This window comes from Myotis lucifugus, unplaced genomic scaffold (genome assembly GCF_000147115.1).
Source record: "Myotis lucifugus unplaced genomic scaffold, Myoluc2.0 scaffold_134, whole genome shotgun sequence".
NCBI lineage: Eukaryota > Metazoa > Chordata > Mammalia > Chiroptera > Vespertilionidae > Myotis > Myotis lucifugus.
This window is the reverse complement of record NW_005871182.1, coordinates 1,899,319-1,918,297: the sequence shown is the minus strand read 5'-3', so window position 1 is coordinate 1,918,297 and position 18,979 is coordinate 1,899,319. Positions and strand designations below refer to the sequence as shown.

The 18,979-nt window shown below is 42.0% G+C and overlaps 1 protein-coding gene and 1 long non-coding RNA gene across 2 annotated transcripts in view; one reads left to right on the top strand and one right to left on the bottom strand.

Annotated features, from left to right (window-relative positions):
* Nucleotides 1-4,820, top strand: part of SRD5A2 (steroid 5 alpha-reductase 2) — a 29,680-nt gene extending 24,860 nt beyond the window's left edge. Inside the window, 2 exon segments of the mRNA XM_006094347.3 lie at nt 1,337-1,487; nt 3,646-4,820. Of these exon segments, the coding sequence (XP_006094409.1) occupies nt 1,337-1,487; nt 3,646-3,712 (218 nt within the window). The 3' untranslated portion in view covers nt 3,713-4,820.
* LOC102442066 overlaps nt 1-18,979 on the bottom strand; it is a 40,762-nt gene that overhangs the window by 6,024 nt on the left and 15,759 nt on the right. Inside the window, exons 2-3 of the long non-coding RNA XR_002830619.1 lie at nt 16,820-16,963; nt 8,940-9,172 (exon numbers count right to left, since the gene is read on the bottom strand). This is a non-coding gene — a long non-coding RNA (uncharacterized LOC102442066). The remainder of the gene's footprint in view (nt 1-8,939; nt 9,173-16,819; nt 16,964-18,979) is intronic.

Genomic DNA, 18,979 nt, shown 5'->3' with positions numbered 1-18,979 from the left:
CTGCCCTAACTGGTTTGGCTCAGTGGATAGAGCGTTGGCCTGCGGACTGAAGGGTCCCAGGTTCGATTCTGGTCAAGGGCATATACCTTGGTTGCGGGCACATCCCCAATGGGGGGTGCGCAGGAGGCAGCTGATCGATGTTTCTCTCTCATCGATGTTTCTGACTCTCTATCCCTCTCCCTTCCTCTCTGTAAAAAATCAATTAAATATATTTTTTAAGAAAGAAAATAATGCCAATGCTACTATGAATTCAATAGCACATTTAAATGAATATGTGTTGCTGACATCCTAACAGTATGTACATCAAACAAAAATACTACCATAGGTTGAGATGTACCATTTGCGATCACAGACAATTTATGGCCTCTTTGCAATAGATCCGTGGTTCCTCCTGGGGTCTGGGGAATTACAGGCTGGAAACCGCTGGTGCAATGTCAGCCCTAGGAAGGTAACTTTAAGGGGTTTCAATTTTTAAAGCTTCACTTAGTAACTAGAAAAAGAAGAGCAGGGAAAGCACTTAAAAGCTAGATTGCCAAGGTTAGTTTCCAACTACTGAATTATACTAGAGAATGATTTAAGAACAAATGTTCTTTATGTAACTATGGAAAGAAAATACTTGTTTTAGGTGACACTTTGCCAGTTTAATGCGGGGCAGAAATTTCGGGTGCAGATACTTTTACTATGACTAGAACGTGGCGATTTCTAGTATAGTTCTGATATTAGAATACATACATGGTTGGATTAAAAAAAAAACAACCTTAAAAAAATCAATTACATCAGACCTCACTGGCCTCCAGGAGGTCAGAGACCTGCAGCTCTTACTCCCTCCTTTAAACTTGAACACAATGTACTGCTTTGGGAGGGCAAGGGCCAAAGGAGAATTGAATGACCCTCTCACATCATATTACTACTCCCACCGAGTGTGTTGTTTCACCTGTGACTGTGAATGTGACATATGCTGACCCGCAGTGGGGGTGTGCAGGGAAGGAGTGAGAAGGTGGCCTGGAATCGCTACTTAATAGAATGAAACAAAACCTAGACCTCCTGTCCCTCATCCTTGTCCTGTGGGGAGCCAGGGGTCCCACAGTTGTTAGAGATCTGGTGGAGCCCACCGAGCAGCGGGGCCACTCCTCACGGTTGCAGGATGTTCTGAGGACAGCAGGCTGCCGTGGCTTTTCTCCCCAAGTGGGTTCCGGCAAGCTGTGATGACTGGGAAGAGAGTCCCCAGGCCCACGTTTGATCTAGCCACCCTTAAGCATTTTGGAGCAAAGCAGAGGGATTTTCACGTCACAGTGATCCAGCTCTGAGGTTGATGTTTTGATTCTTCTGCACGCAGGGGGCTTGTTCACGTACGTTTCTGGAGCCAATTTCCTTGGTGAGATCATCGAATGGATCGGCTATGCCCTGGCCACCTGGTCCCTCCCAGCACTTGCATTTGCATTTTTCTCAATTTGTTTCCTTGGGCTGCGAGCTTTGCACCATCATAGGTAAACTTGTCAACCCACATGGCAGTCTCCACATAGCTTTCCACTCCTAATGGGCTTTTAACACAGAATCCTGGAGACGCCGGGATCATGTCCCTGAATCTCTGTAATACCAGGGCTTATTTGGGTGCTCTCCTTCTTCCCCTATCCCTGCCCTCCATAAATCATAGCTAAGGTCATTGCTGGCTTCCTGGGAAGGTGGGTAAGCAATTACTCGTGTGGTGCAATTTCAGGACTGTTCTATCCATGGGAAATACCAGCAAATTGCTGGGTTTACAACCTTCCCTCTGTAGGTCTAGCCTAAAGCTTCCCAAACTCCCACCTCCCTCCCAACCCTTGCACCTCGGTGGGGTGGGGACCAGAGAGTTAAAAGTGTCACTGGTAGGGGAAGGGTAACATGCTAAGATGTTATCAGGCTTTAAATGCAAATTTCAGATTCTTTCTCTAAAATGGCTTTTGTACTTGGAGGAAAGAGAAAGACTGTGATGTAATGTGTGTGTGTATGTGTGTGTGTGTGTGAGAGAGAGAGAGAGAGAGAGAGAGAGAATTCAGAAGGAATGGAAACAGACCTGGAACCAGGACCCTGCCTAGACTTTAGTCCAGCTACTTGATTTCATAGTCTTGAAGGCTACACTAAGAATGCGTCCTTTTCCTCAGAGTGGAATTTATGCAGAGACCTGTCAGAAATGAATGAAACAATAGCTCTCCTCAAGACCTACTCATGCCACCTCCTAGTCTTGGGGAGGGGGTGGAGGGCAACAGAGGCTCCCCAGATGGTAAGAGTGTCAGTGTAACCATTCTCCCCCACTCCAGGCAGGGTCTGTTGCCCACCTGAGGCCAAGGGGACATGGGGAGGAGAGGGTGTCAGCCAGTAGTCGGAGGGGCTCTGAGAAGCATGATTGAGTTGGGCTTGGTCAGAGGAAGGACAGCAATTGCATCTGAGGGTTCCAGCTGTTGCAGCCACAAAATCCAAACTGAGCCCTGATGCTTTTATGTCAGCATCCCCAGAGGGAGGGCAAGAGGTGTCTTTCTTACAGGGCTAACTGGGCTCTGTGTGAGGCCGCTCACCACACCTCTCCAATCATAGCTCCAACATCCAGCCACCTCTGGGAGAGTATTGTTACTCTTTGTCCCTCAGGTCAAATTAAGGTACTTTCACAGAGTGTACCATGATTATAACCTGAGCGCTACCAGCTTCAAAAGACAGCCAGGTCACTTAAGGATAAAGCCTTTTTACAAGATGGATCTGTCTCCTAGGGCTGCCAAAGAAGATGACCACAAACTGAGTGGCTTTATTCTCTCGGAGTTTATTCTCGCTACTATCAGTGGCAAATATGTTCTTCCATTCAGTGGGTTGTTGTTTCATTTTGTTGATGGTTTCCTCTGCTGTGCAAAAAGTTTTTGGTTTGATGTCTTTCCATTTGTTTATTTTTTCTTTTGTTTCCATTGCCTGGGGAGGTATGTCAGAAAAAATGTGATTAAGAGAAATGTCTGATATTTTACTGCCTAATTTTTCTCCTAGGAGTTTCATGGTTTTGAGTCTTACATTTAAGTCTTTAATCCATTCTAAGTCTATTCTTTTATATGGTATAAGAAAGTGGTCTAGTTTTATTTTTTTTGCATGTATCTGTCCAATTTTCCCAACACCATTTACTGAATAGACTATCTTTACCCCATTGTATGTTCTTGCCTCCTTTGTCAAATATTAATTGGCCAAATAGGCATGGGTTTATTTCTGGGCTCTCTATTCTGTTCCATTGATCTAGATGTCTGTTTTTATGTCAGTACCATGCTGCTTTGATTACTATGGCCTTGTAGTATAGTTTGATATCAGGTAGGCATGATACCTCCAATTTTGGAGGTAAAAGACCTGTACTCGGGAAATTATAAGACATCGAAGAAAGAAACAGAAGAAGATACAAGTAAATGGAAGCATATACCATACTCATGGATAGGAAGATTTACTTATTTCTCAGCACACGAAGCTTCAACATTGATAAGAGTAGGATGCAGGAGGGAGAAGATGGACCAATGGCCATTGGGAAGAGTTGGGCCCTGAATAAGTGTAGGCTGATTTATAAGAAAGATTTCAGATACAGCAAACCTCAACCGTTGACCACTGCTTGATTATGTTTTTAATTATTTGTTTCTCGTCTCTTAGGTTCTACCTCAAGATCTTTGAGGACTACCCCAAATTTCGGAAAGCCCTCATTCCATTTATCTTTTAAAGAAACCAAATTTAAAAAGGAACAAAACTCCCACAATGTTGTTGAAAATCACCGTAACCTTTAAGGTTCACATATCTATGATGTAATAGTTCGTATATACATGATATACGCAATGGTAGGCCTTTTGTGCTCTTTCAGCTGGCCTGGAGAGTCTGCATGATACCCCCTCCCAGGGCTCTTGATCCTGATCTCGCGTTGAAGCTTCAACCATGCCCTTGGCTATTCCTCCTAGAAAGTGCAAGGCTTCCCTACATGTGTTTCTTTGTGTGACCCAAATTCATGTGGCTCTATACCCGCTCTACATCAATGTAAGAAAGCTCTGCAGTCAAGAAAGTTTTGCGTGGAGGGTAGTGTTTATAGACTTAATTAAAGATGCATATTCTACACCCATATGAATGAGGAGAGATTTAAATTCTGAAGGCTGCACAGCCTCCGAGCAAATCTACCGGCAAATGAAAACTGAGTCACTTCTTCCTTTTCCTTAGGTAATTAGGAAAGATGTGAGATGGTTAGGCAGCCTTTTAACAGAGGAGCCCTCTCTTCCCATTGCTGCAAATGCAACCATCCCTTGACCCCATTTCAAATGTTTGCAATGTCTTAGTGCCTCTGTCTTCCTGAGGATTTCATTCCTTCGGTTAGAGGCATCAGAGCCTAACGCAGAGAACTGGTTTTCCTGATGGTTTCAGTGATCACAAAGAAAAAGACACAGCAGTGGATGGCTCCTGAGAGAGTGCAGAAGAGTTTTAGAGTGGCTACTGCAAACTCTCCTATCCTTGGAAACCGGTGGAAATATTCAAATAATGAGCGGACGTCAAGTAAGGAGACAACAGACAGATGCTGCTTGCCTCAACGAGGTGTCCAGTGACAGTGAAGCAAGTCGGAAGAACCCAGCAACACTCATCTCTGGGTTTCTTCCCCACAGCTCCAGGACCTGAGCTAGAAGGTGCATCTTGAACATCAGCTCTCAAAGGAGCCCAGAACAGAAGCCAAGAGCTGCAACCAGAGAGAGGAATCAGTGCAGAAAGCCTGTTTTTTTGGGGGGTGGGGGGGGGACGGGTGGTAGGCTCAGACAGTAATTTACAAGTATCTTGATTTTCTTTTTTTTTTTTACATTCAATGTTTCCAAAATTTAAAAATGAGGAGGTTTTTGCATTCTAGTTTCTTTTTTTATTCTTTTTTTGGGGGTGGGGTGGGGGGATGTTAATCCTCACCAGAAGATATTTTTCCATTGATTTTTAGAGAGCGGAAGGGAAGGGGAGAGACAGAGAGACAGAGAAACATCAATGTGAGAGAGACACATTGATTGGTTGCCTGCAACCAAGGTACGTGCCCTTGACCAGAATCGAACCCGAGACTATTCAGTCCGCAGGCTGACGCTCTATCCACTGACCCAAACCAGCTAGCGCCATTCTAGTTTCTTTAAAAAGTTGGAGAACCTGAGCTCACGGAGCCTGCTAAGAACAGGGACTAAGCTAGTTTTCGCTAGAATTGGCAACCTGTGTGGAGGGTCACCCAAGCCTGGGTGCTGAGACGATGGGCTGTGGGAGGAAGGGCTGAAAACCTGTAATGAGAATGTATGAAGGTACTTGTGTCCTCTGACCTAGGTCTGTAGCAAGGATTGGTGAAATGGAGCAAGCTCTTTTGAGAAATGAACACCAGTGTTACCAGATGTGGTGCTATGCATAGAAATTCACATAAGACTCTTGGATGATCTGAGGATGCTGCAGATTACTGAAAAATACAAATTGTAATCATGTAAATAAGTGTTTTTGCTGTTCATTAAATACCTCCTGAATCATGGATGTTAAGTACTTTGTTTGAATTAAAAGGCCGCTGGATTCATGAAGATTTTTATAAGATCTTGAGCCGTGGTTTTTTCCCCCCTCTTTTTTCATTGTTTTAGTGTTGCTTCTTCTGTCTTTGTTTTGCCAACTTGAAATTAGGGGCTTTGAGCTGAAACCAAAATGAAGAATGACTTGCAGAGCTTCTCCACCACAGTTCAGGACTCCAGGGAGGTGCGGTAAAGGCGCAGGGAATTGTGCTATGGTAGATGCCACTCAGAGCTCAGGAATACACAGGGGCAGGGGAGACACTCCTTGAAATGAACCTTACAGTGTAGTTGGGGCTCTGTGAAACAAGACTTCCAGTTCTCTCCATGACACTCAAAACTGCCGTTCTTAAATCTGTTATAACCAGAGAAAGCTCCACGTCAGTCCGCAATGTAGCAAGTGTTCAATAAATGGTGGTATTATTTGCCCAGTACTTGTAATCTCAAGACAAAGCTGTGATTTAGCATTTACATTTTTTGCCACTAAAGGTTCTTTCTAGAATTTTATTTTGGCCAACTCTGATTTGATAAGGTAACTTGCATATTTGGAAATAAAAAAACACACACCTATTGTCATTTTGGGTTAATATTATCATGGGCCTTTAAATTTAAATTTAAATTTAAATATAATGTAGCCCAGCCGGTGTGGCTCAGTTGGTTAAGTATTGACCCATGCACCAAAAGGTCACTGGTTTGATTCCTGGTCAGGGCCCATGCTGGGGTTGCAGGCTTGATCCCCGGTAGGGGGTGTGCAGGAAGCAGTCAATGGATGTTACTTTTTCACTGATGTTTCTATCTCTGTCTCCTTATCCCTCTCTCTCTAAAAATCAATAACATTTTAAAAGTTTATTAAAAGTTTTAAATATAGTGTGGAATGAACTCTGTGTAGTCTTAAACCGTCCCTTGATTACTAAGGTATTCTTAGTGCTCTATAACCATTGTTTCAATGCGTAGGGTGAGAATATGTACATAGACTGAATACAATAAAGTCTGAATGTGTGCTCATCCCTAAATATATTTTCTATTTCTCCTAAAAATAGAGTGCAAAAAATATGGTTAATTTAAGCTTCTAGGGAGTCGTTTTCAGTTAGAATAATACAAGTGTCTAATTATTAACTAACAAGATACTTTGACTTGCTCTTGCTGAAACTTTCAGGGTCAGAATGGTTTCCTGTTGACCTTGTAGGTAGGAGATGTTGGGGAGTTTTGTTTGCTTTTCAGAATTGAAAGATCTGAAGCACACTTTAGACATGAGCTAGTCCCACCCCTTCATATTATAGCTGGAGACACTGAGGGCCATGGTGTTAGAATGCCTCCAAGGTTCCATGCCTGGTCAGAGTAGTCACTGTATCACATACTTTTAAGGATCAGAAGTCTTTTTTTCTTTTTAAGTAGAAAAACAGCCAGAGCTGAAAGGCTGTACCATATTTTATTTTTTAAAAATATATTTTATTGATTTTTTTACAGCGAGGAAGGAAGAGGGATAAAGAGTTAGAAACATCGATGAGAGAGAAACATCCATCAGCTGCCTCCCGCACACCCCCTACTGGGGATGTGTCTGCAACCAAGGTACATGCCCTTGACTGGAATCGAACCTGGGATCCTTCAGTCTGCAGGCTGACACTCTATCCACTGAGCCAAACCGGGTAGGGCTTTACCATATTTTAGATACCCACCGATTGTCATGCCTATTGAGTGGAACCCAGTTCCCTTGCTTTATGGGGAGGATCAGGCTGATGCCCTTATCATGAACGTATCTGATAAAATGAAGGTGTAGTAGAGATCTTAGTGTAGTAGAAATGACATTCGTATTCAGTTTGGAAAAGGTTTTAAGTCACAAACCCCCACTACCCCCAATTCAATAAGTAACATTAGCTCCACTGAATTCTGAAGAAGAAAAGACCTCTAATGAGAAATTTGCAATTCAACAGTAATTTAGGTGGTTTAAACCCTTTCAGGAACAAATAAATAGACCCATGATTTCACCGCCCTGTAGTTGTTCAATAGCCATCCTGACTTCTTGTGGTAACCTCATGGCCATCTCACCAAGAAGCAAGGGAGAAAGCTCTTGATATATGAAGGAATGGACTCATGAAGACAAGGGATTACGTTAAGAAAAAAAGAAAACTCACAGACACTGACAACCAGAGGGAAATGGGAGTGGGGGTAGATGAGGATAAAGGGGGGATACATGGTGATGGAAAGAGACTTGACTTGGGGTGTTAAGCACACAATACCATATACAGGTGGTGTATTATAGAATTGTACACCTAAAACCTATATAATTTTATTAACCAATGTCACCCCAATAAATTCAATTAGAAAAAGAGTCATTTCCTTTCTTGCCTGGACTTTTAATTCTCTAATAGGCTGTGAGCTGAGATCCAGTCATGGCAAGTAATCAGGGTAATGCTAAATGTAAAGCAAAACCTTCTAGAGAAGGCTGTTGGTTGTTTTATAGCCTCCACAACATCCCATGATAAAAGGAGAGGCATGGTGCCAGGCAGTAACGGGGGTGCTTGGATGATTTAATAGCCTTTGAGTGCATTTAATACCTAAGAAAGAGATTTTCTCATTCTTTCTCTAAGTCCACTAAGCTGTGATCTTGAAAGGTTCTATATTATTTGTATTGTTTCTCATTCCTTCCCACCAGCCATAGCTGGATGAGAGAAAGACATTGTTGGGGAAGGTGAAAATATGTACCAAGTGGTGTTATTTCCTTTTGTCCCAACCTTCTTGAGTTCGGGGTTTGGCTTTACTCAGTGTAGTCAGAGTGTAGGAGGATATCCAATACCCTCTCCCACCTGGCAGGCTGGCTGGGAGGAGGAGGAGAACAGAGGGAGAAGGTGGAAGAAGGTGGGTACTTATGTGGGAGGGGTGGGGGTGGGATGGGGAGGGTGGACAATGAGGTGAAGCAGGTGGCTTTGGGAGAAAGAGGCCCTCCCTGGCACAGTGCACTTCTTCCGTTTCCCAAGTGTCCAGTCTGCAAGTCTGATCCCTTTCCTATCATCTGAAGGACAGGAGCGAGAGAGAGAGAGAGAGAGAGAGAGAATGAGGTCTTCTTTGAGCTCCTTTTTCATAAGGGAAGAAGCTGAGGTTCTTTTTTAAAAATATATTTTATTGATTTTTTACAGAGAGGAAGGGAGAGGGACAGAGAGTTAGAAACATCGATGAGAGAGAAACATCGATCAGCTGCCTCCTGCACACCCCCGACTGGGGATGTGCCCACAACCAAGGTACATGCCCCTGACTGGAATCGAACCTGGGACCCTTCAGTCCGCAGGCCGACGCTCTCTCCACTGAGCCAAACCAGTTAGGGCAGAAACTGAGGTTCTTTAAACGGCAGCCAGATGGCTGTGCCTCACAATAAATAACTTAATTTTATTAACGTCCTCTCACCTCATAAATGTGGTTTTACGTCTCTGCCGCTGTGACACAGGTGAGGAAGAGTTGAAGGAATTGTTGAGAAGCATGTGCAGTGTCCAATTTCGGTGCAGCCAATGGGGAGATGAGAGCATCCAGAAGGACAGCATCCACCAGCGTGTCCCTTTTCATGGTCTCTGTTTTCCTTTACGCCAGAGGCCCAAAGAAAAGGACCTTCCTTATAGAGATGCATTTTTCCCCAGCACTGACTAGAAAGTGAATAAGATCAATTAAATTTCATGAACTAAATCGTTAATGCATTACTACATTAATTCATTTCCAATTCTATGCATCTGTCTGCTTTTAGTTGGGTTAAAGCACCAAGTGACCTGAAATACCAAGTATCTCTTGGCAGGGATTAGTTTATCTGGTGGACCCCTTGTGGCAAGTCAGAGAGCTCGGCGAAGAAATGAAAGCAGAGGTGAGAGACTGAGCAGTGCTTGGAGTGCCCTCTGGTGGGAACTGCCTGGATGTGCAGAAAGGGTGTTGGGAAACGGGATTGGGACGAGAACTGTGGGCACCCCAGTAACTGGGGAGAGAGGCTAAAAAGAAAATAAAAAGTAAACTTCAAGGGAGAGAGGTTTGATTAACCATAAGGAAGACAAAAACCTGGCTGTGAGTTTCCCATCACTAGCGTGTTCAGGAAGAGGCTGCAAGATGAGTTGTTGGGGAAGGTCAGATTGAATGTCTACACAGCATTATAAAGAAATTAGGAGAAGAAACAGTCTTGTATCTCTAGCTCTAAATCTACTCTTAGTTTTCTGTGGTATCATTACCTTCAGTCTATAGAGCTCACTGTAACATTTCTTGTAGTGCAAGTGGGTGGCAATGAATCCCTTTAGTTTCCATTATTTGAAAATATCTTTACTTCACCTTCACTCTTGAAAGATATTTTTTGCAAGATAAAAATTCTTCATTAACAGGTTTTTTTTTTGTTTTTTTTTTTTGTCAGTGCTTTAAAGATGTTTCACTGTATGCCTTCCTCCTTGGTTTCTGAAGAGAAACCGTGATCATTCAAATAGTTGTTGAATGTAATATATCATTTTCTCAGCAATTATGATTTTATAATTTTTCTCTTTGTCTTTGGTTTTCAACTGTTTGAGCATAATGTTCCTAGGAATAGTTTTCTTCAAATTTATTTGGTTTAGGCCTTATGGAACGACGGAATTTGTAAATTTAAGTCATTAACCACATATTGGAAGTTTGGGGCCATTATTTCTTCAAATACTTTTTCAGCCCTCTTTTCTTTCCTTCCTCTTTCTTTGACTACATTTACACCTCTAAGACCTTTTGAAAGCGGTTCACATATCTATAAGGTTCTGATAATTTTTTCCTGTTATATACTTTTTATTGATCCATCTTCAAGTTATGGCCTTCAGAGGAAAGCCACAGAAAATGGAAACTCATTGTGTTCCTGGATGCAAATTTCAACTGTCTTCCAAAAGTTCCCTACTTTTGTTTTGTCTGTAGAGTCTCAGGTGGTTGTTTTTGTATTTTTTCTAGCTATTATAACTCTTATTTGTAGCAAAATCAGTTTTTTATATGTTCATTTCCCAACACAGTAAGCAGAAACTAAGGGTATTATTTTACCTTGAAGTCAGCACAGATTTTAATTCATCCCATAACAATTTATACAATCATATTCATATGATGCATTAATGAACATAATGAAGTCTGTAAAAAGAATTTAAAAAAGGTTAAAAACTGTTCATTATATTACACATATTAATGAAGAAAATAACTCGTACATTTACAGCATTTTTCATTGATTTGCTCTTAGTTAATTAGAAAGATCTTGCTGACTGCCAATGCCTTGGTGTTTTTTACCAGTAAAAATAAATTAAACTATATGAGCCTGAGTTGAAAAGATATTCTACAGTGATATGAGATGTTGCTTACAAACAGGTTGTGTGGTTAAATACATTTGGGATCTGTAGGATTAAACAAAGTTGAATAGGGTCCTTTTCTTTAATATGCTAATATATGTTATGAATTTCCAAAATGAAGACAAAATCAGTATTGCTTTATTATTGCTTTTGTCTCAGACTTCAATATGGTTCATCATGCCACCATACCTGATCCTGTATTTAAAACCTTGCTATTTAGTTCATCGTAGATTTTTTTTTACATTAATTTGTCTTTTAAATGCTGCACTAGAATATTATTTATCTTGATCACTTACTGAGGTTTTTGGTGTCCCCTTAAATTTTGCAAGAACCTCAATGCTTCATTTGCCTCACTCCAATCCCCTGAATTGATAGATTTACTAATAAAGCTTTGTAATTCCTAAAGCATGAAATTAAACAAACTCATCAACTTATAAGTATAGGCTTAGCCCTTATCTATATGAACCCCCATCATCGCTCTTTCTCTACTTTCATCTTGTCACATGAATATTCTGCACTCAATACCCCCTCTAAGCTTTGTTCCTCTTCCATCAAAACCAGGACTGGCTCCCCCTCCCCATTTCTTCTTTACAGCGAATCCAAATTCTTCTTCAGCATCCTGCTCAAGTCTCACTCCCTCCTTACACGATCCCCTGAGGTCTGCTTTGTTGTTCATGCAATTCCCAGTGGTCCCATACAACGTGGTCCTGAATTATATGCTCCCTAAGATGGTTTCTTGATAATTTTATGGGTTTATGTCTTGTCCCCTCTGTGGTCCAGAGCCCTGTCTCATACTTCTATATTTTTTCTTTTTTTTATTGATTTCAGAGAAGAAGGGAAAGGGACATAGAAACATCAATGATGAGAGAGAATTATTGACCGGCTGCCTCCTGCATGCCCCCTACTGGGGAGCCAGCCGCAACCCAACCTGGGCATGTGCCCTGGCTGGGAATTGAACTGTGACCTCCTGGTCATAGGACGACACTCAATCACTGAACCACAGCAGCTGGGCTCACTTCTGTATCTTTTTAGCACAAAGTGTTGTGTGAAGTCACACAAGGCTCGGTAACTGCTGTTGATTTGATAGGTTGCGTCACAATTCCCTCAACTCACTTCTGTTCAACTTACTTCTGTTCCTTTGATTCTTTGCTCTGTATTTTCTCTTATTCACAAATCCACAAGGATCCATAATCTCAGCTTCCCTTGGTTTCAGACTAAACCTATACTCATCAACTTTGAACTCAACTCTAAGTTCTAGGTGTCAACACAAGACAACATTTGGAAGGAGTTCCCTCTAAGGTTATGCAAGTTCATGAATGCTCTCCTGCAAACACTCCCCAACTTACCATGCGTCGTTCTAATGCCTGTGGTAATTTGGATCCCAGTATGCCTCCCACAGGTGTAAACAGTAGAACTTTTCCTACTGGGAGACGTAGGTATCTGACCAAGGATATAGCTCATGAAACAGTGGGTAGGGTGGCATGTGTTTTTGCAACACGTATCTCTATTCTAAAAGCTATCCGTTGTTTCATCTCCTTCACTGAGAACCTAAAACCATGCCAGGCCTCCTGCCCTTCATGCTTATCCCTGTGTAACTTGCTGTCTTGTCTGCTTAGAAGGTTGTAACCAAGAAGGAATAATGACTAAACATCTTCGTAGCTTACTGAAGATGTTCTCCAGTAAACAGACATCGGAAGCTTAGCTGGAGAGCAAAGGGCTCTGGAACCAAAAGATCTCACAAAGAGAAGTTGGATGTAATTCTCCTTGGGATTTTTCTGTTAAGGTGGTCTTCCTTACCAGAAACAGCCCATGTTTTGTGCAAAGAAAATCATCATCAGTAGGACAGCTCATTGATTCTCTGAATCTTTCTTTTGACTATCCATTTTACTAATGAGTGCCTTGCCCTGCCGCAGCATGGAATGGAAGAGAATAGTCTAATGCTGGTCTGCTAGCTAATGGAACCTTTCAAATGGGCAAGAAGCCGCCAAAGCTGATGTCTGTCTCCTGGGACGAGAAAGAGAAGAGAGCACTTGAGGAAGGTTGGGCTGTTATTAGATGCTTGTCATACTGTTTTTGTCCTCATGGTGCCCGTATTGTAAAAGTGAACACGGGTCCTGGGAATGAGAATTCCTGTCAGCTGTGTGTTCAACTGAGCTGATCTTTTGCAATCTCCCAGGGTCCCCCGAGATTAGTCACTGTGGCCAGCCCAGGCTCCCCAGGGAGCTACGCAGAGGAAAAACTCCAGGCAAAAAACACCACATTATTGTGGCTCTCCCTTTAAATACTTGATGAGCTGGCTGGCCAGTCAGCTTCAGTTGGGCTACTGTTGACATCAAAAGCAGGTGAAGGGGCCATTTGATCCCTTTTATCTGGGCCACTCCCTGTTCTCAGCTTCCCAGGTGAGGAGAGATAAAGAGAGGTACAATCAAGGAAAAGATCATCAATGACTAAAGGAGGAAGGACTTTTCCTGCTAAGGTCTGGCTCAGAGGTCACCTAAGTGAGTATATATGACTCTCACCATGGTGTCCAAAGCTTCCCAGCTGGTTAGGGGACAGGCTAGGGGGTTTCCAAACAAGAGGAAACACCAGAATGATCTCACAAGCCATCCAAAAACAACTCAGACAATAAGTACTGAAGCCCAAGGGAGAGAGGTGGAAATAGAGGGCAGGCATCCTAGGCTGCTGGACATGTGACTGACCAGTTGCACCTGCTAACAGATCCACACACAGTATAGCTGTTTGTACTGGATCATCCAGGTCTTGTGTGCATCAGTGATGTGCTATATTTTAAATGAACAGTGCTTCATGCTATGAATATATCACAATTTATTGATCTCTTGTCACTTCGTGATGGGCATTTGGGTATTCATTTTTGGCTATTGTGAAGAAAGCGGCTATGGACATTTTTGGAAAATACTTTTTGTGGACATCTGTCAGCATTTCTATTGGGTCTATACATAGCAGTAGAATTTCTAGATAATAAGATTGCCATATGTTTATCTTTATTAGAAACTGCTAAAGAGTTGTCCAAATTGAAGGTACTGTTTTACCCTCATATAACCATGGATGAGAGTTTTAATTGCTCCATATCCTCACAACATTTGTGTTGTTAGTCTTTTTAAGATCATAGTTCAGATGGCTTAGAAGTGGTATCTTACAGTATTTTTGAACAATAAGCTTATGAAGATATAATTTACGCACAGTAAAATATGCATATTTTAATTACAGTTTGATGAGTTTAAAAAATTTATGCATTGATGTAACTACCACCACAACCCATATATAGTATATATACTACAGTATCCTATATAATAAAACCCTAATATGCAAATCAACAGAACGGCAGAATGACTGGTCGCTATGATGTGCACTGACCACCAGGGGGCAGACGCTCAATGCAGGAGCTGTTCTCTGGGGTCAGTGTGCTCCCACAGGGGGAGCGCTGCTCAGCCAGAAGCTGGGCACGGCTGTTGAGTGCAGCTGAGGAGCGGGCCTACGCCAGTAGTCAGACATCCCCTGAGGGATCCCGGACTGCGAGGGGGTGCAGGCCAGGCTGAGGGACCCCTTCCAGTACATGAATGTTGTGCACCGGGCCTCTAGTATAGTACATTTCCATTATGTGGAGATTGTGCCCCTTTCCAGTCAATAATGAACCCACCCTCATTTCAACTTCAGACGACCACTGAGTGTTTTTGTCACTATTGATTAGTTTGTCTTTTTCAAAATTCTTTCAAAATTCCATATGATAAAATCATAAAGTGTGTACTCATTTTTCACTCAGCATGATGTCTTTGGGTTATAGCCATGCTGCTGTGTGTATCAATACTTTTGTCTTACTGAGTAGTGTGCATTGAATGCATGAACCACAATACGTGAATATTGTTATTAATTTGCTTGTTGATGGGCATTTGCATTGTTTCCAGATTTTGGCTCTACATATAAAGCTGCTACTAATATTTGAGTACAAGTCGTTGTATGGACAGAGAAGCAAGGAAATAATAAAGACAGAAAATAATGAATTGTGAAAATAAAAATAATTTAGATAGGCTTAACATATTAAAAAGTAGTCCTTTGGAGAGAAAAAACTAGACAAACCTTAAGTAAGAGTGATTGTGAGATAAAAAAAAATGGCATATACAATATTTTTAATAAGAAAAAGAGACATAATTACACATAAAGCAATATGACAGGTAAAAAAATCTATATGCCAATAAATATGAAAGTCTATTTTTTCTAAAAGTGTAATAAACCAAATTGTATCAAGAAAGAAGGAGTGAATGAATAGTAATAAACTCTAGGAGGTGGGTACAGATGATAAAACAGACTCAGAGTGATTAAAAGGTTACATTGTAACAACCAGAGTCCATACACTAGCAATGACCATTATTAAAATTAGTTGCTAGTTAAAAAATTGCCTCATCCCCAAAGGGGAAGATGTACAGGTAGATTTTACTGAACTTTCTATCTCATGAACATGGTTTACAATGGAAAGCTACACAGCTCATATAATGAGACCAGAGTAACTTTGACATCACAGTCAGCTTATAGGTAAAGTAACAAAAATTTCAAATAAAACATTTTCATAACATATATTTATAAATAACATATCACAATAAGAGGGATTATTCCAGAAATGCAAGGGTAGTTCAACATTCAAAAATTCATTGGTGTAATGCATCACATTATCAGATGAAAGGAAATGTTTTATGATGATTTGAATAGATGCTTAAAATGCATTTGAGAAATGTCAATCCTCAGCCATGATAAAAAAAGAAACTCTTAACTGAGAATAAAAGGAACCCCTCTCTTTACTTGACAAATAGCATTTTTTAAACACCACAGCAAGCATCATATTTAATACTTAAAACTCAGGATTAAGAAAAATGTGCTTACCTTTACGTTTCATAACCAGGAGGTGGGTTCTCACAGGAACTGAACTGGCTGGCACCTTGACCTTGAACTCCCAAGTCTCCAGAAATGTGAGAAATGTCTGTAGTTTAAGCCACCCAGACCCTGGTATTATTGTTACTGTAGCCCAAACTGACTGAGACACCAAGTAAGGGATTTTGCTCTCGTGTAGGAGTTCTCTCGCCTGACCACCTCCTTTTCTCCCTTGGTATTTGTGATTCTCCCCTCTTGGTTTTCCTCCTACTTTTTGGGTTGTTAATTTCCAGTCTCCCCTCCGTCTCCTCCTCCTCATTTTGCCTCCTAAGTATTGGTGTAATCTGGAGGATGTCCTCCCGTCTCTTCATACCTTGTGGTCACCATGTCAGTGACCGACCTGGGCCCTCAACTGCTCCCCAACATCAGAGGTCTCATTGATGTCAGAGTGATTGGCTGAATCAAAGAATGCAAACCAAGGAGCCTCAAAAACATGTTGCTTGTTTAAATGAGTGTTTACAGTGAATGACAAATAACACAAATTCATGTTTTCATCTACTCTTGAAACCTGAACTTCCACATGACAGCACTAGCTGGGAGCCGAGGGGCAGCTACTCCCTGTATTCTATGCACACGCCATCCAATCTGCTGAGCAATTTGCCACGGTCCCCACTACTGCACAGACCTTGTAATAGGCATGTCATAAATTTGTTTGGAAACATGCTGGTACTTAGAAAGTGTTGAAGAAAGTGTTGCTCCTGCTCACCCTTTCAGTAAAGGAAAATGAAGTCAAGTTCCCCATAAGTGAAGACGGGTTCCTTTTAGTATCTGTGGTGGCTGCTCTCTGCCCCTGCTGTTAGTGATAAACATGGCCTATAAACTGCCTGGTAGCTTGTGTTTGTACAGCATTTAGAAAGAGAACTTAAGGACCATGGCGAGGCCCCACCCGAGCTCAATGATCAAGTCACATACGTTTGCTCAGTGATTTCTCCTGGTCATCAGTTCCCATAGGAGCTCTGTGTCAGTTTCTCCACCACAGACTCCATCCGGTGGGGGGTGGAGTCAGGCCCCAGGAAGGGGCACACTCACCTTTCTTGGAGAGTCAGCTCCATGCTGAGCTGCACCTCCAATAAGAGACAGTACCAGGCTGCTCAGACACGGGGTCAAGGTTGGTAGCCTCAACTTCATGCCACAGGAATGCCAAGAGCAGAGCCAAGCCTGAGCAACCGCTTCCTTATAAACCAAACAAAAACCGATGTTTTTGAAAAACAACAAACATATACCTGCCTAATATACTATTGTATGCCAACTGTAATTGAAAAATAAAAAATAATAAAAAAACATAAAAAGAAAACTTCAAACAAAATTATTAAATCAGGGATAAATAGCATTTGGGAACAGATTATAAACAAAGAAAACGGCTACTATGTGATAGATGGTCTGTTTAATCCGCTTCGGTTCCCTGATAACATTTGGCACAGTCGCCTTGCCTGCCAGCAGTTTGCTGCTTGTATTTACAGGTATAGTTTTCTACATATAAAGGTCCAAGAACTTAATTATTTTGTAAGGGTCTTCACTCCCTTACAAAAATTTATGCACGGCTCTCCTTTTCCCCTCAGAAAATGGGGGACACATTTTCAGAGTTGTCTTTTTAAAGGTCAGCCTATAATATATTTTTCACTATACTAACCTGTAGGGCATAAATAAAAACATGGTGTGAGCCAAATGCACTCATATTTCAACAAAATAGTTTCTCTGCAGGCCCTGAGATTTAAGTATCCTATCAAATGAAATCAGCTATACTGAATTCCCCTCCCCGAGCCACCGTGTTCCTGAGATCTTATTACTTTTGGCAACAGAACGCACACACACACACACACACACACACATACATACACACACACACACACACACACTGGTCACTCTTAAAACAGTATTTCAGCCTGGACAGGTAGGGAGGTCTTCCCAATGCAGGCAAAGCCACAGGATGAAGTTAGTCTCAAATGGCATGATTTGCCGCTTTCACCTGAGACTTTAACCTGAGTCTTACTTCTCGTTATTAAAAGTAGGTTTGAGAGCGTCACGACAACTGGGCCACCTGCTTCAATTTCCATTTTACCTTGGCAGGTCTCCCTTGGCCGAGTACAAAGTTGACTCTTGATCCAAGAAGAAAGCAGAATGAACAAAGAAGAAAGGGCAAGTAAGTAGATGTTGGGAGAAGGGAGTGGAAAAGGACACATTTATTGAAATCTGACTATAGCCAGGCATCTTGTACATTTTATCCCATTGAATGTTATAAAACCCTGATCAGTAGATGTTGTGTTCATACCATTGATGAAGGAAAGATAGGAGACTTTGAGAGGCTGACTGGCTAACTCTCGGACCTGTATTCTTTCTATTACTACCTGGAGAGTGAGGAAGAATGAGAAGAAACAAGTTTGAAGGATTATGGCCCACTCACTCCAGGTTTTTGTTGAGAAACTTGTGCAAGGGAGGTTGGGGCTAAGGAGGATGACAGGCTAAGAGTTAGCATTTTAAAGGGCTGGGCATCAAATACAAAGCCCAATCAGGGCTGGCAAACCTCCGGAAGGCATAGGCTTATGTGTTTGAGTGTTTGGAAGGATCTTGTAGTTCCTTGATTTTGCTTGTTGTGAATGATGAGTGGTGGAGTATGTTGTATCCATTAAGGAGCAGGAAGTGGACAGATGCCAGACATGATCAGAGTTAAGTGTTAAAAGAACGACTCTGCCTGCTTAGCAGGGAATCTATAATAATAAAAGGGTAATATGCTAATTAGACTGGACATCTTCTGGATATCCTGATGAAGCCGGGGCTGGAGGGAAGCCAGTCCGGTTCCGGGTGCCTGCGGGAGGCCGGAAGGAAGCAGCCCGGGTCCCGGGTGCCCAAGGGAAGCCGGTGCCGGTAGCCGGGGGAAGAAAGGCCTACTCTTGCACGAATTTTCGTGCATCGGGCCTCTAGTAGACAATAAAGGCTCAAATATAGAATGAAGCAAACCAGCCGGGGGTTATGACAGTGGTCTAGGTGAGATAGGGTGGTGGCGAGAAGCAGAGTGGTAGTGATGGAGAGAGTGACAAGTGGTTGCATTTACATTATATTTTGAAAATAGAGCTAATGTCATGGCTGATGGGTTGGAGATAACGTGTGAGACAAAGAGAGAAGTCAAGGATAATGCCAAGATTTTTTCCTTTTTTTTTGGCCTGAGCAGTCAGTTGATTAACATGGTGATGG